At 38.9% G+C, this 27,980-nt stretch overlaps 1 protein-coding gene across 1 annotated transcript in view; it reads left to right on the plus strand.

Moving 5' to 3' along the window:
- LOC122814238 (dynein axonemal heavy chain 5-like) overlaps positions 1–27,980 on the plus strand; it is a 3,525,594-nt gene that overhangs the window by 130,576 nt on the left and 3,367,038 nt on the right. Inside the window, exon 9 of the mRNA XM_044086840.1 lies at positions 10,184–10,388. Coding sequence (XP_043942775.1) covers positions 10,184–10,388 — 205 coding nt within the window. The remainder of the gene's footprint in view (positions 1–10,183; positions 10,389–27,980) is intronic.

A 27,980-nucleotide genomic window follows, 5' to 3' on the forward strand; every position in this document is an offset into this window, starting at 1 on the left:
CACTTCATGTAAGAGAAGAAATGTCCCACCCCCCTCAATGTGAGGGTGCTGTACATCAAGTAGTTGTATCTGATAGTATTTCTTACCCACAAAGCTCTGGAGGGAGAGCTTGGACCAGATCCTGCCCCCCTTTGTTTAAATATGAGTCTGTGGTGGTACCGAAATAAAAAGGGAGACATACACTAATACACTTATATAGAGAATCTGTGAAAACTGACCTAAAACTCACAAAGTGTCAAGTTTCCAAAAAAACGAATGGAGCTGCTTCCTCAGAAAGTCACACAACAAAATCTTTGTTAGCCTTGTTGTTGGTAGCTCCACTCTCTCCCCACAGAGTTTGAACAACTGGCTGTACAAAGTGAAGGATACGTGAGACCATGTTGTGAGATAATGGTATGCACATGCCTGGGACTCAGGGCACTTGTAGTAGACCCCAAACAGAAACATGGCGCTCATAGAAGAAGCTGCACTAGGATACTTCATGGCTAGAAGAGTGCTACATTAGGGTGCATAACTGATGTGACAGATGTCACAACAAAGACATGCTAACATAACGGAGAGAGTGCATGCTCACAAGTGCAATGTAGCTCCAGATAGCTGCATCTCATGCTCATCTGGCATAAGGAAGGCAGCATGGCAGCCATCAGATAGATTATTGTAGGGCTGTTAGTCAACATACCAACCCTGTGTATCATAAAAATCAGAAGGAATTGGAGTAGTTTGAAAAGTGTGAAATGGGAGAACAGCAAACAGAAAGAAAGACACAAAGATAACCATAAGGTAAGAAAGATGACAGTAGAACAAAGGTAATTTTTTATTGGATAGGAGCCCGTTTTTTCATATATCGAAAAGAAGGTTAGCTGAGGAAGGCAGTGTGAGAGATTATGGATGGGATATAGTGATAAGGTTAGATAGCAGGGGCAGAGACACAAACATAAAACAGAGATTCAGACAGGGTTGAAAGACACACAAAAGGTGGTGAGGGCAGTAGATGAATACCTGCAGCTAGAGGATATACAAGTGGTGATGGAGAGAGTTGCACTGCTGAGAGGAGATCTTTGCCTGGCTTACAAGACTTCCTCAGACCCAGTCCTGATGGATCTGTTGCACATGCACAAAATCATTAGTAACACTAGATCCAGGAATCTGAACTTGGCTTTGACATAAAGAGAACATGCTGGAGAGACAGATATGGATCCCAAAGTAATGTGTCCTCATGTTATGGAATATGTTCCCCATCCATGTAAAACAGTGTTCATTCCTGGCCCTTTTCAAATGAAATGTCAACAGTTGGATGGGAAATTGTAAATTTATCACTGGGTTGGCTCCCATATACCTAAAGGACAAAAGCCATCAATAAGAAAAGTATTATCTTAATACCCCCTGTCACTCATCTTGGCTTACAATTGAAGATGAACAGGTGGGGAAGTTTGTTTATATGCTTTATTACACAGAAACACATCAAGAAGGATAGCAGCAGTACAAAATATAAACAGACTGATTAGCTGACAGACTACACAGACATGCGTGCTTACATCTCAACAGCTTACTACAAAATGGCAGTCAGGCTCACATGTGCTCAGTATTTACACACTTGTGCAAGCCCATGGAAAGCTTCTTAAAGGTATACATACATATTGATCTACACCCCTCCCCTATAGATCCTTTAGTTACTCCTCAACTAACATGCCCCCCCATTAAAATGCCACTGATATTCAGGATTCAAATGGGCTTGGGTGCATGGCAAGACTTGTAAGGGACTAGTGGTCATTAGCTAGTAACAGCCTATGAACCTATGAATGGAAAATGACACCAGGATGGGGATAAGATCCTGGCATGTCTGGAGGCCAGGCCCACCAGGGAGGCAACGAACTCAGGCATCACTTACTTTGGTGACTGATGTTAGAGGTTGGCTTTTCCTTTGGTTCCTGAGTGGCAGGGTCTGCCCATATTGTGACTCCAGGAGTGGCACTAGAAGACATGTCATATTGCTGAGGCAAGTATCTACACTGCAGTTGCCACTAGTGTTCACATCTGATGTTGGGAAACCAGAAGAGCAGGACAGCCCCCTCTGAACCTTTCTCCCTTACCAAAAAGTGGCCACTGTTGAAAACAGTGACCCCTCTGCGTCATCTTCAGGAAGGGAACCATCCTACCACTTCTAAGCAGCAGCCTTAGCAGTTACTAGTTACCCAGAGCCAGACTCTTTAGTCAGGTTGAGTATGACCACACCTATTCCTCTGCTACAAATGGACCTGCAAAATGATGATATAATGAGAAAAAAATTCACATGTATATGGCAGCAATGCAGTTGTAGTTTTAAAGTGAATTGTTGCAGATGCAATACATACACCACTTGCAGGAAGGTAACTTCCACTTTCTACACCTTCTAACCATGTTTTAGTCCTACTCTTCCTCTCCTGCAAAACAAAATGCAGTCCTATGTAGACATGTAAAACATGTAAAATATCAGAACAAACTAGTACTTGAAAAAAAAATTAAAAAATGCTAACAATATATTGCTGGCTTGATCTCCCTCCCTCAAAACAAGTCAGGGTAGCATCTTCTCAGGTCACTGTAGCAATTCTAGCACTGGCTTAACTCATCAATCTGGCAAGCTAATGCCACGCATCCACCTTGTACAGGGGCTCATCATAATGCTGTAGCAGGTGGTCCTGAAAGTCCCTGTGTAGGAAGAATAAGAAAGTCTTGCTCTCCCTGACATACCAGGCAAGAGGTTCCCATTCTACTGTGCCTGGCTATTCAGTCAGGTCAGATTGAGGAGGAAAATTATATCTCTGTAGAAATGGATGCAGGTTTTAAAAACCATGTCACACAATGTAAAACCACATCATGTGAAGCTGCATCTCACGCCCAGCTGCACCATGGAGTTACAGACATACGCATGTTGTAGGCACAAATATACCAGTCAAATGCTTTGTGGTCATCATGATGTAGCTGTTGCCAGTATATCTAACTACCACAATACACAATAGTAGTGATTCAGAAATTGTGCCACTAAGTAGGCTTATTCTGTAATTGCCATGCTAATTGACCCTTGTTAGAGTGAAATAAAGGTTTACCTTTACATGTACATATTGCTCAAGGGCGAACATCAATTTTCCGAAAGGCAGTCTGCGAAGTTTGCAAACGCCGAACGGAAAAAGGTTCAAATGTGCAATGAGCGAATGCACAGTGATATTCGCTCATTGCACATTCGACATTCTGGGGTGGATTGCACTATAGTGGGGATTGGGAAATGGTTCCTTTACCCACTGTAGTGCAATCTCAGAGTTAGAATAATAAATTTTGTTCGACATTAATGTTTGAAAAACAGTGAATCTGCTTTTCGATTTGCTGTTTTCCGAACATTAAGGATTGTCGACGTTTTCACTTTTGTGGTTTTGAATCGCTCATATGAGCACTTGAACCACTGTGATTCGAGTTTTTAAAGGTAAACCAAAATAAAGTACCAGTGCTGTCTTGTGAAACTTTGCTCAATGATGTAGCACGGAGATCTACAGGAATTTCAGAAAAGGAGGAGTTTAGGAAGGAATATCAGTGAATAAATAGGCAATTATTTTTATTAAGTAGTCTCTCATGCAAGATTTTTTTCCTTCAAGTGCCCCCAAATTTAGTGCAAATAAATCCATGATTGCTCTTTGTTAGTTGAAGGTGAAATCTCCAAATGCATTGACCTCCACCAAATAGCATTATCTAGTCTCAGAAGCACTGGTAGCCTGATGAATAGTGTCAAATTACGTCTTCAGTTATAGAAATACTTCTTCATAAATACTATACTTAGAAGCAACCTGAAAAACAACAAGTGATTCACTGATTTGGTTAGATATATTTCGATGAGAATTTAAAACTTAAAATACATAAATGAACGTACTCCCCAGAATATTATATATTTTTAGAGCTACGCAAGTTCAAATTTCTAGGAAATTCTTCAAACAACTTCATACGGAATTAGGTAGATTTGTATGGGAACCTAGAAAAACTAGGATATCTTATGATAAACTGATGACTCTGAAAAACAGGGGTGGTTTAGAGTTACCGAATTTTGAAGCATATTATTTAATAATAAATGCTAATAGAATTCTAAGAGTGGTTAACTTTGACAGGTCCAGTCCTAAATGGTCACCTAAATGGTTGATTCTGAATTATAAACATGCTGCTGGACTGGGTATTAATTGTAAGGCATTACCTTTTTTAAATAAAGATACCCTTAAAATGGATGGAACATATCAGAGTATATATAATATCAGTACAAAGTCTGTTTAACTCACTAAACCTCTTACAATATATGATGACTTTCCAACCATTTCATAAGAACCCGAATTTGAAAATTGGTAATCAACTGATAGATCTTAAAAAATTCCCACTTATAAGTGATTTAACCATACTTGATTTATATCCCTTCCTCGGTATCTCAATACACGACATGTTAAGACAGATGAATCTCCCTAACTCGTATCTAATTATAATGAGACAGTTAAAGGATCTGTCAATAAGTTATTTTAGTAATTTTAAAATTAAAGAAGATTTAACCATTTGTCTAAACTTATGGCAAACTCTTATGCAGGACTGTAAATATATAACGGCTTCATATAATTTGATAAAAGACGTGAAATATAATAACCAAATACTCTTATCCAAATACTGGAAGGAGAAATTGTTAATGATTGAGGATAGTAAAATATTGAAAGCAATTAATCTAACCCTAAAATCAGTATCTCTTCAAAAGTTATTATTTACTCAGTTGATGATATTTAATAATGCGTATTACACTTGTCTCACTCTGTATAAATTCAACTCTAAAAATTCACCTAAATGCCCATATTGTATAGATCAAACGGGTGACCTTTTACACATGTTCTGGAATTGTAAATGTATTTTCAAACTTTGGAATTCTTTAAAAATTCAATTACAAAAAATGGGTTATCAACAGTCTACACTTTCTTGGGAGTTTATGATTCTTCATATTCCTCCAAATAATTTGGATAGATCCCAAAGGATCATACTCGTAAATATTTTCCTGTTAATGAAGCTGTATCTGGCTACAAATTGGCTGAATCCATCCCAGACTTCATGGGAAAACTTTAAGAGTGTAGCAATAAAACAGTTTTTAGCACATAAATTACTAATTAAAGATCATAAGAAAAGTATAAATAACACAATATGGAGCTTAGTATAGATAAGCCTCATATTGATGCTAGATTTTTATTTTCTCTTCCTTTAATACCCATCTAGAAGTTTATATTAATGTATAATGATTTTATGTAACTGTTGGAAGCATTCATGTATATAATGTACATATGTTGTGGTATTGTATTAACATTTGGAAAAGAATAAAGACTTATTATTGAAAAAAAAAAAAAACTTAAAATACATATTGTTCCACTATGTGTGTCTCATTATTAGAAAAATATCAGAGTATGAATCATATTCAGGGAAGAATATATGTGTGACTTAAAATCCATGGATATACAAACACAGACAGCGAACTAAAGTATCAAGCTGATTTTAAAAACAGAGAGGCAAACTAATGCTTTGTATGTAAAAGTATCACAAAATGTCTCAGCTAGTCTATACAGTGCAGTCTGACTCTGGTTTTGAAAGAGGATTGCACAAATATAAAAGATTGCTAATCTAATCATTTGCTAGAACTTATTACACACAGACATTAGTTATATTTAATTGTGCGTTATCTGATCTGCATTGGAATTGCCATTGAGATCCAGGTTCTCTTCTATAGAAGGTATTTCAGTTTCATTTATTCATGTGATACTCTTAGACTAAGGATGATATGGAGACATTTCAAAGCGCAATAAAAGTAATAAAATTCCAGGAATGTCTTGTGAGGAGGGAAAAATAAAACTCAGACAGGGAAAGGAACAGCAGTTTAGGGTGAGAATATTTTTAATATGTTCTAGATGCAACCAAAGGACAATATTATTAAGAAAAAATGATGGCTGAGGAAAAGTAGGCACTGCATTGGTTTAAGAGTAATAGGTTAAGGGGTAAATATACGGAAGTATTTCTCTGCCACATCGATGGAACCTGGGAACACAAGATATGCAGATATTGTAATTAACATATCAGTAGATGACTTGCAAAAGGGCATAAGGTAGGCATGTTGGAAATATAGGAAAGGAAGACAGAAATGGGGATGTAGGTAGACTCTGTCAAGTCTTTAGCAGGTAAGGCATGGACAGATTAAACAGATCGCTACCTTTGTCTAGGCTTCTTCATTGGCATAATCTTAGGTAGCATTAAGTTGCAGGTTTCTGCATTCAATTAGCCAGTTAGCAATATGGATCTTCTTCTTCTTCTTTCGGCTGCTCCCGTTAGGGGTCACCACAGCAGATCAACTGTTTCCATTTCTTCCTGTCCTCTGCATCTTGCTCTGTCACATCAACCACCTGCATGTCCTCTCTCACCACATCCATAAACCTTATCTTAGGCCTTCCTCTTTTCCTGTTACCTGGCAGCTTCATCCTTAGCATCTTTTTCCTCAATATACTCTGCATCCCTCCTCAGCACATGTCCAAACCAACGTAATCTTGCCTCTCTGGCTTTGTCTCCAAACCTTCCAACCTGGGCTGACCCTCTAATATACTTATTCCTAATCCTGTCCATCCTCGTCACACCCAGTGCAAATCTTAACATCTTCAACTCTGCCACATCAAGCTCTGATTCCTGCCTTTTTGTCAATGCCACTGTTTTATCTATACTTGGTAGTGCCATGGTTGATTTCTTTGAAACAGTCACTAAGGCCATTGATGAGGGGAAGGTGGTCCACACAGCCTACCTGGACCTCGCAAAAGCCTTCGATACAATACCCCACTCGGGCATTATAGATAAGCTCACCACCTTAAATATAAACCCCTATGTCACTAGATGGGTTGCAAACTGGCTCAAGGACAGAACCCACATGGTTAGAATTGCTGGAGCCATGTCAGACTCCAAACCAGTTACAAGTGGCATCCCACAAGGCTCAGTCCTGGGACCTCTCTTGTTCGGTATATATTTCTCGGAGGTACAGGCCAACACGGAAGGCCTGTGGCTGACCAAGTTTGCAGATGACTGCAAACTGGGCGCCATAATCGACACTCCAGCTGACACAAGCATCCACCAAAAGGGCCTCATAGAAACAGACAACTGGTGCCAGAGCCATGGCCTTAAGCTAAATGCCAAAAGTGTATAGTCATCCCTTTGGCAAACCAAAGTGCCCACAAATTACCACATAGGTGGTAATCCATTAAGTACAGAAGAAATAATTAGGGACCTGGGGACCCAAGTTGATAGCAATCTCTCATTTGACAACCACGTGGCCAAAGTGGTTAGAAAAACATTTTATATAGACCACCTAATCATGAAGGGATTCACATCTAGATCAGGGGAGGTCATTGTGCCTCTTTACTCATCCCTCATCAGGCCCATAATTGAGTACAATGCCCCTTTTGGGATGTACCTTACCAGACACCTGCAGCAACTGGAAAGACCCCAAAAGTACCTCACCAAGAGGATCAAAGGGCTCAAACAGATGCCATATGCTGCCCAGTTAAAGAAACTCCAGCTCTACTCAGTGGCATACCACCTGCTCAGAGGCGATCTGTGCCTGACGTATAAAGCCATGTCCAACCCGGAATTAATGGACATGCTGCACCTCAGAAAATCCAAATCCCATCGAGCTACGCACTCGAGAGACTTGAACCTCAGCACTGAAATAAATAGGACATGCTGGAGGGACAGATTCATAACCCAGAGGCTCCCTTCACTCTGGAATAAAATCCCAGTCCAGGTTAGGCAGAGTCCCTCATTGACTCTCTTCAAGAGGAATCTTGATGAGTGGATGGGAGATCATAGATTTACCCCAGGTATCCCTTCTGTGTCACTGTATACTAACCTTGAAAAAGGGCATAGCAAAATTATTTTAAAATGGGTGGCGAAAGCCAAACACACTCTAGCTAGGCTTATAAATGCCCTAGGGCAGACAGCCTAGTATGAACCTATGAACCTATAACTGTTTGGCATATATAGCTATCCCTCAATGATATATCCCTAGAAGAGTCTCCCATCAGAAAACATCCAGTGAGACCATACTTAATCAACAGGCTGAATGGTACAAGCACTTTTCAATAAAAATCACAATATTTTTTTATGCAGTGAGAAAAACCCCTTGCACCCCATATGGGAGGTATATTTCCACATATTTACACTATTATATTCCTAACAACAAGGTCACCATTGTCTCTGAAATAATGGCATATCAGATGGCAATAAAATTCCCTATCATAACCATTGATTTATTGATAAAGTGTAATGCCAGAGAGTATTTATAGGTTCACAGGCAATTATGTGGCTAACAACTCCTGGGGACTTATTTAAGTATAGCCATGCTTGTTAAATGTATCTGCCAAGTTTTGACACCCTAAGTTTATTTTAAGGGGTATGTGTTGGCTTGGGCATGGGTGGTCAAGCATTTACATAGGTGCCAGACTGGGAGTAAATTTCCCATTCCCTACCCACTGGTCCAAGTTACATTTGAAGTGGGTTAGGGAAGAATACTGCTTCATGTGGATGAGAAGCCTGTTCCAAAGAAGGGGTAGTGTCTGAGACACATGTCCTGCTAACATGTTCACTTTATATTGCAGTTGAGAGTTAAGTTGCTAGATCAGGTAATTCTGATACTATTTGTTTTGCAGATTTGCAACAGGTCCATCAGAGCAGAATCCGTGGATGCCTTGCAAGGCAGGCATAGACCCCCTGTCAGCAGTCTGTAGGAGACTGAGTACAGAGATGGTGTATTCATATCTTTAGAGCAGGACATGTTATGTACACCCTGTATTCTTTTTGTGAGGAACCTCTGTGGACACTTCAGTTCTTGCATATGCCTAGTCAGGTAAATATCAAAGGGGGCACTATACTCAGTGCTTCGTCTGATGAGGCCTAAGTACAGTAGAATAAAGACATCCTTGGACATAGCTGCCATATTGTTGCTCATAAGCTGGGCAACATATAATGATTTCCCTTTGACTGTAGATACATGATGGTCAAAGGACAGGTTGCTGTCTACATGTGTTCCCAAATCTAGACTGCTGAGTCTGCTCTTAAGGGTCATTGAACAGGTGCTACCTTTTACTACAGGTATAATATGAAGTGTTTCAGCAAACTATACAAAGCAGTCTGTGTCTCTCTTAGCACTTTGGTTTGATGACTGCCTTGTAAACTGTGTTGAAACTGAGAGAGTGGAAAAGTTTAGTTTGACCAGTAATGGACGACTCCTTTCTTTTCTGCTAGTATTATGGACTGCTGCCTAAAATGCTAATGTGTTAACTTTTATTTAACATGAAAGAAGTATTTGCCCGATGAAAGTATCTAATGGACACAATTCTCCCCTCTCACTCACACAGCTATATATTATTTTAGATGTGCTAGTCCAGTGACCCTCTGATGTAATAAGATGGTAAGTGCCAGAGTCTGCAAACGGTGCAGATGGTGTTCCTCATTATTAATAATCTCCCTCACTGTAGCAGGACAAGTCAATCTATTTCTCCTTCCTAGACAGTTTTTGAGCAATCAGCAGACATTAAGCCTTTATGTGTGCATATTTTCTTATTGTCCTATTCAAAAGTAAGCAACAGATAATGATGACCAGGAAGACAATATTACTTCAAAATACATAATGCAAAGAAAATGATGTCGCCCGAAATCATCTTGATTCAGTTTTGTGGACTTTTCTAAGAAAGTATTAATTATGAAGACTCGAAGAGGACTTTTCTTGAGATATGTAAAATATATTTTTTTCTTTTTTTAGCAAGATGTGTAGTGACGTCAGGGATTTTTCTAAATTAGGGGTGATTAGAAGGGGTTGAGGGATTTTTGTCTTCTTGCAGAAAAGGTCGTTTAGGTTAAAACACTTTTCAATAAAATGCATTTCAAGCTGTCATCCTACATGTTATGGAGAACAGTGTTATATATCCACAGACTATCTGGCCTGATCTTTGTAACTGTTATATGTTGGAATAACATGAATTTCAAATTTCTTTGACTAGATATTTAAAACAGCACTTAGTGCATTTGAACCAATGTGTCTTGACTGTATACTGTTCGGCAGAATAATTTCAAACTGTCACTGTTGTCGTTCTAATGTAAGATGTCATTTGCCTTTTAGCATTACTGATGCAACCAATAGCACAAAAGACAGGGTTAAATACTTGGAAGCACTTCGTCGCCACTTTGAATCTTTGGCCATTGACAATAACCCAGTCAATTTTGTTAATGCAGCCTTGCCAGCACTTTTCAATGGAATTAAACAGATGGACAATGTTTCCCGTTTTTATGCCAGGAATGGGTATCTTGGCCTACTATTTACAAAGGTATGTCAGACATTAGAAAATAACTACTTAAATGTTTCAAATTTTTTAAAATGATTTGCTTTGCAAATAAAATGATTTGCCAATGCTCTGTAATCCAGGCATAAGTCTCCCCTAAGACATCTATCCGATTCTGAGTATAGTGACAGGGACTTTATACTATATACTGTTAATGTGATGTGAAAATCAGAGGGTTTTAACCAATCAAGTCATAACAGTTACATTTGTATGATAAATTTTTGACCCAGTTGTTCTGAATAATGTTTTAAAGCATTCCTGAAATACTATCAAAGCAAATACTTAAATTTATACACATGTACATGTGAATAGAATTATTTGACATAACGCAAGTGAATCATAAATTAAAGAAGTACTTCTTATGACTGAAGCTGACTCTGCAACATAGAGGTTTGGGCCCTGACAACATCTTAGACAGCCCAGGTTTGACTAGCAGCCTAGACATTGTAGAAAACAGTCAGGAAGGGATGGAAGTGAGTGGCTAATGCTTATAGGTTCATAGGTTCATAGGTTGGTACTAGGCTATTGGCCCTAGGGCCTATACAAGCGTAGCCATAACAATTCCCTGGTTATTTCTTCCCACACTATTTACTTCCCTGGACCCCTGTCTAGCAGGGCAACTGACATGATCTCCGGGGTGAATTTCCTTTCTCTCATCCAATCATCGAGGTTCCTTTTGAAGAAGGCCAAAGAGGCATTCTGTTTGACATGTATGGGCAGTCTATTCCAGAGTCTGGGGAGTCTCTGGGTGAGGAAACTATCTCTCCAGCATGTTTTGTTTATTGTGATGACAAGATTTTGATCCCTGGAGCATGTGGCTCTGAGGGATTGGGATTTCTTTAAGTGTAGCATGTCCAACAGCTCTGGGTTTGACATGGCCTTGTATGTTAAGCAGAGATCGCCTCGGAGTAGATGATATGTGACAGAGTATAGCTGGAGTTTTTCAAGGCGGTCAGCATAGGGCATCTACTTTAGGCCTGTGATTCTTTTAGTGAGGTATTTCTGCAGCCTTTCTAGTTGTTGCAGATGTCTTGAGAGGTACATACCAAATGGGGCGTTGTATTCTATAATGGGTCTAATGAGGGATGAGTACAGTGGGACAATGACCTCCTTTTTTCTGGATGAAAAGTCCTTAATGATGAGGTGTTCCACATAGAAGGATTTCCTGACTGTTGTGGCGATGTGGTTATTGAAGGTGAGACCACTGTCCACCTGTGTCCCTAAGTCTCATCACACTTTTGGTGTTTACTGTACTGCCACCTATGTGGTAATTCACAGGTACATGTTTTTTTCCAAAGGGGATAACTATACATTTCTTGGCATCGAGCTTGAGCCCATGGTTCTGGCACCAAGCATCTGTTTTTGTAAGGCTCCTTTGTAGAGTATCCACATCATTTGGGCTCCCAGTTTGCAGTCATCTGCAAACTTTGTTAGCCAGAGTCCCTTAGTGTTGGCCTGTACTTCTGAGAAGAAGATGCCAAACAAGAGAAGTCCCAGGACTGAACCCTGAGGTACTCCACTTGTCACTTGTCTGGAGCTGGATTTGGAGTCAGCTACTTTTACAGTGTGGGTTCTGTCAGTAAGCCAGTTGGCAACCCATCGAGTGACGTAGGGATTAATACCCAGCTTAGTAAGTTTATCTATGATTCCAGAGTGGGGAATGGTGTCAAAGGCCTTGGCGAGGTCCAGATAGGCTGTGTGGTCTGCCTTACCCTCATCCACAGCTCTGGAGACTGATTCAAAGAAGTCAGTCGGGTTCAGGAGACATGATCTGCCCTTCATGAACCCAAACTGGGTAGGGTCCAGTGTTTGAAGGTTGCCAATGTCTTTGTTTATAGGTTCCATGATAATATGTTCCATGGCATTGCAGATCAGGCCCATCAGACTGATGAGGCAGTAGTTCCCGGGATCCAAGGTGGATCCCCCCTTGTGGAGTGGGATAACTGTAGCTGTGCGCCACTCAGTGGGCATGAAGCCTGAGGTGAGGGTATGATTAAGCATGACACTTAGGTGAGGTGCCAGTTCATTTTGTAGTTCATGTAGTACACAGCCCGGGATGTCATCTGGTCCCATGGATGCTGTATTCTTAGCTTTGGAGAGTGCCTTTTTTACCTGTGTGGCCGTTATTACTGGAATTTGGCAATCTTCCGGTACTGAGATGGGCCATTTAGTGGGTGAGAGGGGGGTGAAGTTGGTACTGAATTGATATGCCATGATATTGGTAATATCCTTGGGATCAGTATATTTAATGCCATTCTGTTGTAGCTCAGAGCAGATCTGAGCATTACCATTTAGATTCTTGACATAGTTATAGAATGCCTTGTTATAGAATGCTGGTTCATAAACCCCAGGGAGAGGTTATTGCCAGAGTCCTGTCACAATATTAGCACTTGGGGGAAGGACTCAGATTTCAGCACTTGTGGCTAGGGCCTCTTTCCAGCTTGAGGCTACCAAGCCTATGCATTCTAGAAGAAACTACATATACGTGGAAGTGTGCATTCACTAAGGGTCTAGCATAGCAGTTACCACACTGTCCTTCATGGATCATGGCTGTTTGCTAGAGGCATATAAAAATAGTCCCAACCCTTGCTGGATGATAGCTGTGATATTCTCTATTGCTTCCCTCTTCCAGTTTCCTTGAATAATGCAAGACAGAGCAAATATCTTTAGAATGGGGTTCAAAAGGAATATCCCTGGATGATAGGAGTTAGACGGAATAAATGAGTCAGTTGTGACAGAAGCTTGAGGGTCATGGAGGAGGGTTAAGGTCAAAACAATTATTTATCACAAATGTTTCTTTTAGCTATTGTTTCAGAATGAATAATCTGACTTAAATGTGTAATGGATTTGCAAAAACTGTTGAACCTGTATTGTTCATGCCTGCTTGTACAATGGACGAACTTCATAGCAGAAACTTTTAATTTACAAGATTTTTAGACTGTATAGACACTGTCACACCAGTGGAGTCATGGTTCATGTTGAGAAAAGTATGGACTTCAGAGTTAGTCAGCATCTTTGATTAGTGCTTGTTGCAGGCTTATTCATAAACTGACAGGAAAAAACCTGATGGCTTTAAATCTATTCAACAGCTAGACCATTACATGCAGGGAAGTTGTTCAGGAACCATTTTACAGTTAGAGATGATCCACTTAAAAAAAAAGGATGAAAGAATCTTACACATACAAAAATACCAAGTTTAGGGAACCTTGAGTCACCCCTGAAAAGCAGCCACTAGCCTACTTAGACTAATCTGATCAACAAAGGATAAATAAAATCTCACTAGTTCTGAGTGACACTGTGGTATGTTTGCTCTTATGTATATGAAAGTGTCAGTCATATGCAATTGACTGTGTAAATCATGACTGGACAAGTTATTATTTTGCTTTGTCAAACAAGGTATGAGAGAATCCATCTTTCTGCAATGCACTGCCACTGACCCAGTATAATGTCATACGTAAGTGCATGAACAAGTGGCCTAAGATGGGGAATCACTTATGTCAATGCTTATATTCATGGGGTTCATTATGTCAAGCATAAAAAGAAGAAAATATTCAGCAGGACCAATTGATGGGTTTTGCTATAGCTGAACCAAAGCAATAGTACTTAAACCTTTATTACCAGGCTTCTATACCTACATACAAACATTCCCCTAAATAAAATATGTAATTATTTAAAGAAGGTGGGAAAATTTATATTGCCTGTATTTGGATATCACTGTCAACTGATGTTCACTCTTCCTCCTTATAAATACAAATAAATTATCGTTTCATTTAAATATCAGTCTGCTGTTAGCAGATAATTATTATGCAGGAAAATACTTGTATCTTTTATTTTTACATATAATGGGACTTTCACTCAGTAAATGTTTGCTAATAATTAACAAACTATAGTCCTATGCAACTCAGGACAGCTTAAATACTTGTTAAAACACATAGAAACAATGAGGCAGTACTTCTACAGCAAAATAATGAAACTCAGAGTAGCAATGTTTCAATTGTTGTTTACTTTGAAGCATGAAAATTTTGTTTTTCAACAGTGTGTATAGTAACACCATGTTAAAAAAGGAAAAGTAGCCAGGATTCATAGTAACTAGCTTTGCAGTACAAATTTTCCTGTACCAATGAACTGATTTGCAATGCAGTGCTAAGGTCCAGTTCATGGTCATTTACATTCCCTAAAGATCACATCTCATTATCCAGGAATTTGCGTGACTATAAACTGCTTCTCTGTGCAGTGGGAAAAGCTGCATGGCAGAAACTCTGTCCAAGTATTGCCTCCCATCCCAGGATGCACACATACACATACATATACCGGTGCTCACCATAGGCATTCATGTACAGAGTCACAGAGTTACTGACACACTGTAACAGTGCACACACACACACACACACACACACACACACACACACACACACACACACACACACACACACACACAAATTTCCATTCACTACTTACCTCAACTGGCTGCCTTTGTAGGGGAACAAAAGAATGATACTCAGCAAAGCTTTTGGGTTTCCCCTTCCTTAAGCATAAGCACCCGAGGAAGGGGAAACCCGAAAGCTTTGCTGAGTATTGTTTTAATAAAAGGTTAATATTTGTTAATATTTGTTAATAAAATTGTTTTAATAAAAGGTTGAATGTCACTGTGCTCTTTTTCTTTTTTGTTTGCATTGGATTTTATAGAAGCACAGTTTACAGCAGTGATATTGAATCATGAAGTGCAGTGGATTAGTAAGGAGGAAGTAAGGATAGCTATGAAAAGGATGAAGAATGGGAAGGCTGTTGGTCCAGATGACATACCTGTGGAAGCCTGGAGGTGTTTAGGTGAAATGGCAGTGGAGTTTTTTAACTAGACTGTTTAATGAAACCTTAGAAAGTAAGAGGATGCCTGAGGAATGGAGAAAAAGTGTTTTGGTACCGATTTTTAAGAATAAGGGTGATGTGCAGAGCTGTAGTAACTACAGACGGATTAAACTGATCAGTCACAGCATGAAGTTATGGGAAAGAGTAGTGGAAGCTAGGTTAAGAAGGGAGGTGATGATAGTGATCAGCAGTATGGTTTCATGCCAGGAAAGAGCACTACAGATGTGATGTTTGCTCTGAGAGTGTTGATGGAGAAGTACAGAGATGGTCAGAAGGAGCTGCATTGTGTCTTTGTGGATTTAGAGAAAGCATATGACAGGGTGCCTAGAGAGGGGTTGTGGTATTGTATGAGGAAGTCGGAGTGTCAGAGAAGTATGTAAGAGTGGTACAGGATATGTACGAGGGTAGTGTGACAGTGGTGAGGTCTATGGTGGGAGTGACAGATGCATTTAAAGTGGAGGTGGGATTACATCAGGGTTCAGCTCTGAGCCCTTTCCTATTTGCAATGGTGATGGACAGGTTGACAGACGAGGTCAGACAGGAGGCACCATGGACTATGATGTTTGTAGATGACATTGTGATCTGTAGTGAGAGTAGGGAACAGGTGGAGGAGACCCTGGAGAGGTGGAGATATGCTCTAGAGAGAAGTGGAATGAAGGTCAGCAGGACTAAGACAGAATATATGTGTGTGTATGAGAGGGAGGATAGAGGAATGGTGAGGATGCAGGGAGTGGAGGTGGCGAATGTGGATGAGTTTAAGTACTTGGGATCAACAGTTCAGAGTAATGGTGAGTGTGGAAGAGAGGTGAAGAAGAGAGTACAGGCAGGATGGAGTGGGTGGAGAAGAGTGTCAGGAGTGATTTGTGACAGATGAGTACCAGTAAGAGTGAAAGGGAAGGTCTACAAGAGGGTAGAGAGACCAGCTATGTTATATGAGTTGGAGACAGTGGCATTGACAAAAAGGCAGGAGTCAGAGCTTGACGTGGCAGAGTTGAAGATGTTAAGATTTGCACTGGGTGTGATGAGGATGGACAGGATTAGGAATAAGTATATTAGAGGGTCAGTCCAGGTTGGAAGGTTTGGAGACAAAGCCAGAGAGGCAAGATTATGTTGGTTTGGACATGTGCTGAGGAGGGATGCAGAGTATATTGGGAAAAAGATGCTAAGGATGAAGCTGCCAGGTAACTGGAAAAGAGGAAGGTCTAAGATAAGGTTTATGGATGTGGTGAGAGAGGATATGCAGGTGGTTGGTGTGACAGAGCAAGATGCAGAGGACAGGAAGAAATGGAAACAGTTGATCTGCTGTGGTGACCCCTAATGGGAGCAGCGAAAGAAGAAGAAAAAGTTTACAGCAGTGGTGTTCGTTTTTGCTGCCTTTGTAGGGGAAGCAGCTCCAATTCACCTTTCCCTGACTCCCACCACTAAATGGCATTTGTGTCTCACAAGAATATAGTGCAATCCTAGCCCAGGTCTGCTCTTGTGTAATTTAAATATCTATGAATTCAGTAGAATACAAACCCTGTAAATGGGCTAGACATTGTGAAAGTCATTTATACTGCCAGCCCCAACAGAGTACCACATTTGCATATGATACTTTGAACCTCACTGCTTAAAGCACAGTTGCAATATTAGCCAACAAAGGGGTCTGTGATTCAGAACTGTCTTTCAAAGTATGCAAAAAGCTTACTCTCATCTTGCATACTTTGAAAGTTTCTATGATTACCCCCACACACTACTCCCATGTGAAATATGATGTGCTGTTTAGTGCCTAGCTTTACTACATTACTTAAATGCCTTTCTTTTCCAGCTCACAGTCCTTCCCTAAAGCAGGGAATTTTTTTCTGTAATTTAAACAATAAACTGTTAGTGACCTTTCTAGCAGCTGCTAACCTTTTGATCAGTACTTGGAGACTATAATACTTTCAGAAAGTTATGTTTCCTTTAGATGTACTGACAAAAAATGATAGGCTTACTTCCACATTGTTTTATACTTTCTTTTAAGTGCTTGTAATGTAGTTTACTAATAGGGATATTACATATATGAGTCCTATATTAATGAATCTAAGTGATAGCACTACAAGGTCTGTCTCTTGCTAGCACCATTATGAAAGTTATGCAGGCTAAATTCAAGAACACTCACAGAAAAGCCCACTCGCAAGACTAATCTATGCATTTAAAATCAGTAGAATGCAAATGCAGTTTTTCATAGTCTTCAGCAGATCTAATGATATGGTGACAAAACTGTATAATTGGGCACATGGCTTGGTCTAAGGAGAAATGACAGCCTAATTTGATCTCTCTTCCTACTGACTGACTAATTTATACAAATAATAGCAGTTACAGAGTTTTATGGTCATTGAAAAGTGAAGGCAAGATGGATGGAATTTCTACTTCTATGGATAATGTGCTGTTGGAGCACTTCAGAGAGGCAAATACAAAAGAGCAGTTGGTTTTGTTTTCTGAGTGCCTTCCTGTGCTGATGCACAACATAGAAGCTACCGTTTGTTTGGTGTTAACCATGCAAGAATCATTTACATCTATGAAGAAACAAATTGCTATTACTGTAGAGGACAATAAACAAATATAACAGACTCTTGCAAAAGAAATAGATCAAAGAATGAAACTTAAGACGTATATTTAATTTGCAGCTCCTTGTTTTCCATTTCTGTTATAAAAGCATGAAATACCATCCCGGTAGATATTAGGACCACTGAAAACAAAAATACTTTCAAAAAACTCCTCCGGTCCCATTTACATACTTTGTTATATAATTGTTTTGATCCTGGGTAGCTTCACTTAATTAGATCATATCATATTTAACCTTCTATGAAAGCTTGCAATAACTCATTTCTATAGTCTTAATCAATGTGTGTTTACTGTGCTAGCCACTGATGAATGTAACAAAATTACTGAACAAAATGTCCTTTCAACTATTGTTTATTGTAACACACTGTGCTCCTTATAGTATATTTCTTTTTTCCTCCTTTCTTGGCATTGAAACTGTACTTTATTAACGTTTTGACTGTACTGTACTTTATTAACATGTGTATTGTATTTACTGTATGTGCTATATTAATCTTTAGGGAGCTTTTCTCCCCTGGCCTCCACTGAAAATGGGATCCATGCCCAATCAGACTTTCCTGGTAAACAAATGTAAAATAATAAATAAATAAAACAATAATTTATTGACATTTGATTACCAGGAAAGTCTGACTGGATTGGTGACCATTTTCAGTGGAGGCCCGAGGAGAAAAGCTCCAAAGTTTTGCAAAACATTTTAAGAATGATAATTTTATAATCTTCAAAAATAATACAATAAAAAAATTAAAACAATCTACAGTTTAAACAATTATATCAAATTAGACATAATGTGAAAACATTACTTAAGAAAAGATACAGCGCATATGACAATGATTTTACTATTTGGAGAAATTGTAGTCAGTTTAGAGACATTAAAGGTAAGTTAGTATAACACAAACATAAATAAAGTGAGAGGAAAAAACAGGGTTATGGCATATTTAAAGTCAAGAGAGAGAAACTGACTGATGTAAGAAAGTGAGTGAAGAAGGAGGGAGTAAGAACATGTAATGTATGAAGAGGTACTTATTCATATTTAGGGAAATAGTTTATCCTGGGGATGAGCAAGAACAGAGACAGATTTTTTCATTTTAAATGGTTTTAAAGGGCTGGAGGGAGGGTACTGACCTGATGGAAACAGGTAAGGAATTCCAGGCCTTAGCAACATGGTAAGAGTACAGACCATGCCAGCAGATTTGATAGGTTTGTACACAGAGAGGAGTTTTTGGCCAGTGTATCATAATGACCAAGTGGGAACATAATTGTGTGACTGGTATTTAGTGCTGGACAAGCAGAAGGATTCTGGATAATTTTATAGGTGGTGAAAAGCTGTGTATATGTTAGTTGATGGGGTACCAATTTAAGCTAGTTAATACTAGACAGTGATGGATTCTAAAAGGAGTATTTGATGCAGGTTTAACTACTTTATTATAGCATTGTTCATGTTTTACTTTTTGTGATGCCAGGAGGTTAGTAAGGATGGGAGTGCCATAAAATAGTGAGGACAGGAGGTAAGTTGAGGTAAGTGCAGTTTAAGTTGTATTGGTAAGAAAGGTTTGGCTCTGTAAAGCATCCTTAGCTCTTAGTGATTTTTTTGCAGTTTTGTATTTGCAGGTCAAACATGAGTAACATCCAGTGTCATCCCTAATAATGTGCTATGCGAAGTGATTTTAATGGCTGTATTATTAAGGCAGAGGATTTACATTTTTTTTTCATGAGAGAGGGATTTGGGGAAAACATAAGTAGCACATTTTTTTGCGAGGGGGGGTGAGCATGAGTTGTGATTTACAAAGCCATGTTTCAGTGGCTATTAAAACTTCCTGAGTACTTTTTTGCAGATATGCAAGATTGGCTGATGGGTATATGAGTTTTGAGTCATCTGGGAATTGTATTTGGGAGGCATGTTTTGTGAATGTCTGAAGAGTACTGGTGAGAATGTTAAATATGAGGGGACCAAGGATAGAACGTTCTGGTACATTGGTGATGACTGGAAAATATGGAGAGAGGATGGGAGTACATTTTACTGACTGATACTTATTGGACAAGTATCTTTGAACCACAGAAGGGGGACTGAGATAGATCTAGTGAGGACATTTGAAGTAGACGTTTGCCGTGACAAACTGTGTTGAAGGCTTTAGACAAGTCTGGAAATAGGAAGGACTAGTTGGCCATTATCTGTAACTTTATTGACTATCTGTAATGGCTAAAAATGTAGTGTTACTACAATGAGAGGGACAGAGGCCATGCTATATGGAGGTTAGGAGTTCTTCCTGCAGGAGCTAGGTTGGTTATTGTTTTTGAATACATTTTCAAGTATTTTGAAGAAGGGGAAATAAGATTGCTATAGATCTGAAGCTAGTGATGTCTGTTGAATTTCCTCCTTTATACTGAGGGATGTGTGATTTTTTTTTTACAGAGAGAGGAAATGTTGGATTCCTGGAGTCACCTATGCATAAGGATTGGGACAGGATAGGCAATGCTAGTGGGTACTATTTTAAGGTACTTGTTTGGATAGTCATCAGCTGAAGCAGAGCATAGTTTGAGTTTGTTTAAGAATAGTTTTATATAGGATGTAGGCAAAGGTTTGAAGGTGAAATTGGATGTGGTGACATGTGGCAATTGGTAAGGGTTGGGGTTAGATGCAGTGGAGTCCTTAGTTATGGTCTCTATACTATCTAAAAAATAAGAGTTGAATTCTATTGCTGTTTCAAGGGGTAAGTTATTGAGAGAGGGGTTATGGTTGACTTTTTGGCTGGGATGTAAGATTTCTTCAAATGCTGACCAGAATTTTTAGGGTTGTGTTTACTATTGTTTTGAAAGTTAAGTATAGTTTTTCTTCTTCATTTATTTGCTTTTTAGTATAATTATAAGCATTCTGAAGTTTTCAAGTTATTGTGGTGTTTTATATTTTTGTCATAATTAGCACAGGGCATGTGGGATACAGAGGGGTTTTCCCCTTACATAAAGCATTTTAAAGTAGGGGGATGTAGTGAATCAGCAATATAGTTAAAATAGTCATCTGTAGGAATGACTTTTGGTGTTACTAAGGGGAAATAAGCTCAAAGCATATAACCTGGATGTTTAAAGATAGCTATAGGGTGTATAAAGTGAACAAAATAAAGGATAAGGAAGTACAATTGGTTGATTCACCAAACCAAATAGATATTCCAAGACTGCTATGAAAAGATCTATGGGAAACATGAAAAGCTGCAAATAGAAACCTGGTTCCATCAAGGGCTGAAAAGGAAGGAAGTCTGTAGGAAGGATTAATTAAAACTGAATGCTCCTATAACAATACAGAAATTTAAAATAGCTCTCCAGAATTAAAAGAAGGGTAAAGCACCACATCCAGGTGGGCTCCCAGCAGAATTGTTCAAATGGAGTAGAAAGCTGGCATTACAAATACTTTGGGAACAGTATGAATAAATCAGAGAACAGGGTCATTGCCAGATAATAAGAAGCATGCCAGGATTGTGCTTATACCTAAAGAAAAAGGAAATAAAATAATTTATTTGTTGGTGATTTTTTATTAAATATGGATACACAAATATTAGCAAAATATTTTGGCCAGAAGATTGGATGAGATTTTGCCTAAAATTATTGGAATAGGAGAGAGTTGGTTCCTTAAGAGAGAGCAGAATACAGATAACTGGTGGAAAGTGGTAAATTTATTCCTAAAAGCTACTAGGATGGCTATTAACATCTTGGTATAATATTATTTAATATCAAGAAGGTTTGTGATACAGTAGATTGGCAGTTCTTGTTTAAAACTTTGTGGAAAAGAGAGACAGGTATGGATTTTTTTTACACTGGATTCAAGTCTAGTATGATAACCCACTTTTTAGATATACTAATAAATGGAGGAGATTAATGAAAGGGAAAATTCACATAGGTACCCAACAAGGATGCCCCCTTTCACCAGTGTTGTTTGGGCTAGTTATTGAGGAAATGATGAAATTGAATGATGGTGGGCTGCAGTATTACCAAAACCTAGGAGTCAGAGTATCTTTCTTACTGTGTGCAGATGACCTTATACTCATGGTCAAAAATACTGTGGCAGTCCTTCCAGTAGTGTTACAGGGATGTGAGCAGTTTTCAAAGGTCTCACTGGTTGATTAAATCACAGTAAATCAGTGTTGCTTCAGGTTGGAGAAGGAAAAGGTAGAAAAACAATTGGAAATATTCAAGAGGGAGAATACCCAACCCATTTTGGTCTGAGAGTAAGATACACCTATGAAAGAATGGCTATATAGAATCTAAGGAATTTAAGCAAAAATCTGGATTGGTTGTTACAGATAGTAGGGAAGAGAGCCTCTACAATTAAATGTAAGATAAATATGGCTAAAATGATGCCCCTTCCACAGATTTACATGTTATTAGGCATATACCTATGAGATATGAACTACCCATAATATATAAATCATAGATCTTGTTAGAAGACTATGTAGGAAAAGGTACATAGATACAGAATTCCTAAGAAGAAAATTCAATCAAAGAAGGGTCAGATCTAATATGTATCTCTACCTAGATTATTTCCTTCAATATTGTTCAGTGACTAAGAATACATGAAGGGGGTAAGTCTTAATGGTGGGAGGAAGGGCAAGTTCTGCCTTTCACTATGAGAATTTTTGGTAGAGGTGAGGGCCCACTGAGAAAATGGAATTAAAAAGGAATTAAACAGTTTGGGGATATTTTCTGGTACACGCATAGGTATCAATGTTTATGGTACCATCCAAAAATGCATGATAAAGTATCTCAGCATGAGCAGACAGAATGGATGGGAGCAAGAATTTCTTTGCAGGGAACAGATTATGAACTTAGACAGTAGTACATCTGACACAGAAGGATGTTTCATACTATTTCAGAAATAGCCCCTTTCTTCTAGATGTGGTATGTTAGTAGTAATATTCTAGAAATTAATAGACAATTATATGGGAAGTCCCTGAAGCAAATGGTGTCATACAAAAAAGGCTGAGGTTATTTAACCTGTAAAGATTTGAGGCTTCAGTGATCACAGGAAAGTTAAAAAACACCTGGAGAGACTTTGGGACCATACAGAGAGTATGCATGGAGTTATCCAACAAAATTTCTGGGGAGAAGTAGAGAGGGTGTACACTGAAGTTTAGGTAATGGCTTATGGGATTGACATATGATAATTTTGCACTTATGGTACCCACCCCTCCATAAAAGACAGTGTCACAACAGATTATCTAATTATAAATGCTTGAGGTATGATGTTGATCGGGGAGGGGCTATGATATGTATAATTGGGGAGTGTAAGACAGCTCAGTATACATGGGGGAAGCCTACTAAGGATTGCAGTAATGTTAGGCAAAGTATCTACATGGGCTTGGGTGTCATTAGAACTTAGAGTACAGGAGATTAGTACTCTGTTATGTGCCCAAAACAGTGATTGCAATTAAATGTAAACCTTACAGCAAGTATAGATGGGGGATACCTACCAACTACCTAAACTACACTGCAAACACCCACCTCAGCTAGACTAACTCTATTTAGAACAATACTTCTAGCCTTCGAACATTTCAACTAGATATTCTAACCAACTTGCTTCCTATAGCTGTCAAAGATTTCATACTTTCAAACTGTTAAATGAAAAAATACTGTAATAAAAAGATCAATACACAGGAGGTTCAGGTTCAGGTTCTTTACTAGTGTACACCAGGAGGCAAAAAACGTACAAGTATAGAATTTTGTCTGAATGAAACAGGAAGAACACAACTTTTATAGTATTTCTTACTAGTGTTAACCCACCAGGCTGACGTAGTCAGTCACAAGGGGTTTTACATCACTTTAGCTTACAATATTCTATTCATCTAAAATGCTGATACTACATTTTGCTTAAAAACTTTTCTAGTAAACAACGTGGCCTTGCTAGCCACCTGGTTAGTTACAATACCCTTTTACAAAAGTTTCCACTCAAGGTTCTAAATTAATTCGAACATAATAGTAGATACAGTTCTCAATACATTTTCCTTGTTACATGTTATCACTTCCTCCTTGCAACCAGTGCGTTATCTAGTACCATATACAAGGTCGATTGCTCAGGCGGAAAAGAGCAGAAGATTCTCATTATTTCACACATTTAATTTCCTGACCCAGCAGATAATCACTTGTGAGAAGCATAAACATTAATTCTTGCTGAGCTAGCAGCTGCTGGGGTCAGAGGCCAACTTGCAAAAAGGCACACTGCAGTTTCCAAAAGCTTCTTGCAGTTTCATATGAATTCATTTTTCTTGTCATAACATTAATAGAATAAAATGCATTATATCTTTCTTATTACTTAATAAGCACTAAACATATACATTAATACATATTTTTCTAACATTTTCCCCCCTGTTAATACTTTTTATTCTATTCTCAGAAGTTTAAACGATTTTTATTTCTTCTCCTAACCTCTTCCACTTAGGACTTGCAGTTAAGAGAGTCATTCAGTTTAGACTTCAAGGAGAATTTCATTTGGAACCAGTTCCTCAAGTTCAATGTCTTGATACAAGGTTTCAGAGACAGACATATCTATAAAATCTTTAATTAATCTTTTCATGCAGGGGATTCCACAACAAACACATGCTCCTAATAGGAGTAAACCCACACAAATGGCAATTAGAATATTCATTAGGATGGAACCCCACCCCCCAAACAGATTCTGGAAAAAATCCGTCAGAGGATTTGGTCCTGGTTTGGTCATGGCCGACACTTGCTGAATCACCTCCAGATGGTTATTAATTTCATGTCTATTATCTGGTATGTACGCACAGCATTCTTCTTTGATAAGCGCACACGTACCACCTCTCGCCGCTAGGGTGAAGTCAAGAGCCATCCGATTTTGCAACACAACAGTTCTCATGGCATTCAGTTCATCAGTCACTAATTCAAGAGCAGAAAAAGTTGCATTACTCATTACTTCGAGAAGTTTTGACAGTTTTCTCAGCTCCCAAATCGATTTGACTGCACCATACACTGGGAGTATACCCGCCCAAGATATAACACTGTCACTCAAGTCCATATCAGTCAATTTGTCTTTGTCCTTCACGGAATTATGGTCTTTCCAACCTGCTTCAACTCGCCCTACTGGATTCACAGGTTTCTCGATTGGATCTTTGGTTTTCTTGGAAACATCTCTCACGTTCCGTATTTTACCCAGAGGTAATTCCGCAGTGTGTCATATGGCCGGAACCAGGTAGCCCATAAAACAACTGCCGGACCAATTCTCAGGTAGCCATTTGTATGCCTTTTTCTCACATGCAAAATAACAGTTTTCAACTTTAGTGCTAATACGCACCAACCCTGCTTGAAACATTTTCTTATCTATGATTGACAATTGTTTAATCAAAACAGGATTTCTTTTTACTTCATTCAATGTCGTTTTCATTGAGTTCAAATATGAATCATAGTTAGTATTGCAAACAGTACCCCCACTTTTAGTCTTAATATAACATTTATAAGATATTGTTATGTTACAGTTACTCCAGCCCACCTGGAGAGTATCATTCTTGAAAAAACACACAATCCCTTTTTGTGTAACAGGTAAATACAATGCTATTTTATCTTGTGATCTCACAGTTCCTGTGTCAAAAAGCAAATTCTCCCAAGTCTCATTGATCCCTAAAGGAACAGTGGACATTAGTAGTCCTCCATATGCTGTTGGTATAGCTGTACAAACCCAGCAGTTTGAAATGTTCATAGTCTCAGTATATACACGTTTAATTGCTAGGTATGTGTTAAAGTTTGGATGCCAGTCTATGGATGTCTCATCACATTTATCCAGTTTTACTTGTGTGGTTGAGAAATGAAAAAACCACAACAAAAAGAAAATTATCAAAAGCACAGTCAACAAGTGTACGCTCAATAATATGATTATGCAACATTTTTGAGGTTGGTCTGATTTCTTATCTTTGGCCATTTTGTTCTTGTTGCGTAACAGTTACAATGTTTTTATCAAGTTGAAAGTTCTTTATCGGTTTACAGTGCTTCAAATGGATCCAAGATGACCTTTCGGCTATTTTGACTGCAGTAGGCGTGGCCAGCAGTACCTGGTATGGTCCTTCCCACTTCGGGCTTGCCCAATTCTTCCTCTTTGTTACCTTCACCGAGATCCAGGACCCCGGGGTTAGAATCGCTTCCAATGGTCTGGTCTGTTCTTTATCTGAAAAAGAGTTAAACTGCAAGAAAGATTTATTTGTTAACAGTTTCCTCATATAACTAGCTAGTGAACTATCAGCCTCCTGGTCTGCAGGCATGAGAGCTTTCCACTGAGGTACATAATATGCTCTCCCAAACACCATTTCAAAAGGAGTTAAACCCTTTGCATTTGGAACTGTTTGCATACTCAGCAGCGCCAGAGGCAGACAGTGCACCCAGTTCTTCTGTGTTTCGCTGACTAACTTTCTAAGTTTGTTCTTAAGGACTCCATTGTGCCTCTCCACCAGTCCTGCAGACTGAGGGTGATAAGCACAATGGTTCTTAAGGGAAATCCCAAAGAAGCGTCCCAATTGCTGTATGGTCTGATTCACAAAATGTGTACCATTGTCACTATAGATTCTTTCCGGTATGCCAAATCTAGGAATAATCTTCTTTATGAGAGCTTTTGCCACTGTTGTTGCATCTGAGTTTTTAGTCGGAAAGGCTTCCACCCATTTGGAAAACATATCTACAATGACAAGGCAATACCTTTTGTTATCACATTTGTTCAATTCTATAAAATCCATACAAATAGTATGGAATGGATATGGCGGTGTAGGAAAACTTCCTTGTTTAGGTTTAAATGCCCCTTGTGCATGATGTTTGTTACAAATATGACATGCCGCACAAAATTTTTTTATGTAATTTGTGAATCCATATGTTTGGAATATTCGGTTTACTAACTGTACCATCCCCCCTGTTGAGACATGGCACTGCCCATGGCTCAACAAAGCTGCATATCTAAACAAATTAGATGGCAAAATTGGTTTTTCTCTTTGGAGATGTACAGCCCGTTTTCAAGGATTGCTCCTCGTTTTTCCCATTTTTGTTTCTCTGCTTTTGTAGTAAGCGTCTGCATTGTTTTTAACATTTCTAGGTCTAAAATTTCAGAGGGTTGTAATTCCTCATCTAAAAGTAAAGTTTCTGAGTCTGAAGCTGCTTGCTTCACAGCTGCATCAGCTCTCGCATTACCTTTTGAAATTCTGTCCTGCTGTTTCATATGCGCTACGCATTTGCAAATAGCTACTTTAGTAGGTAACTGAATAGATTCTAACAATTCTAAAATAAATTGCACATGATTAATTGGTTTACCACTAGATGTTATCATCCCTCTATTTTTCCACTGCTGTGCAAAAACATGTACAGTAGAAAAACATACTGACTGTCAGTATATATGTTTACACATTTGTCTTTTGCTAAGGTGCAAGCTCGTGTTAAGGCAATCAATTCTGCTGCTTGTGCAGACAAGTTATGTGGTAAGGATTGGGCTTCTAAGGTTTCAGTGTCTGTAACTATTGCATACCCCACTAGATTTTTTCCTGTAGGGCCCCTTCTGCATGAGCCGTCCACATATTATGTCACCTCGGCCTTATCCATGGGAATATCCATGAGATCTTGTCTGGGTAATGTTTTCTGCTCAATTTCCTGCAGGCAACTGTGTGGTGTGCCATCCGCAGGAGTTGGGAGCAAAGTTGATGGATTTAATGTCATGCATCATTCAACTGTCATATGAGGTTGGCTCAACAGTATAGTCATACAGGAAAGGTGTCTAGCAGGAGAAAGATAAGCTACCTTTTCATGCAGTAAAATTATCGTGACTGCATGAGGCACTCTCAATGTGAGAGGGTGGAATAACACCACTGAGGCTGAAGCCTGTACTGCCATTGCAGCTGCAACCACTGCTTGCACACAGTGGGGCAAGGATCGCTCCACTGGGTCTAACTGTGATGAATAGTAAGCTATGGGGCGTTGCTTATCCCCATGTTGTTGTGTCAACATTGATGTCATATATCCTTGCTTACAGTCTACAGTTTGAAAGAAACGTTTATGATAGTTTGGTAATCCTAGAACTAATGAAGAAGCTATTAATTGCTTCAACCTGCAGAAAGCCATTTCTGCTTCAGGTGTACATTGTAATAAATCCTGTGCTGCCAT

Source organism: Protopterus annectens, chromosome 1.part1 (genome assembly GCF_019279795.1).
Source record: "Protopterus annectens isolate FY-2018-M chromosome 1.part1, PAN1.0, whole genome shotgun sequence".
In the NCBI taxonomy this organism is placed as follows: domain Eukaryota; kingdom Metazoa; phylum Chordata; order Ceratodontiformes; family Protopteridae; genus Protopterus; species Protopterus annectens.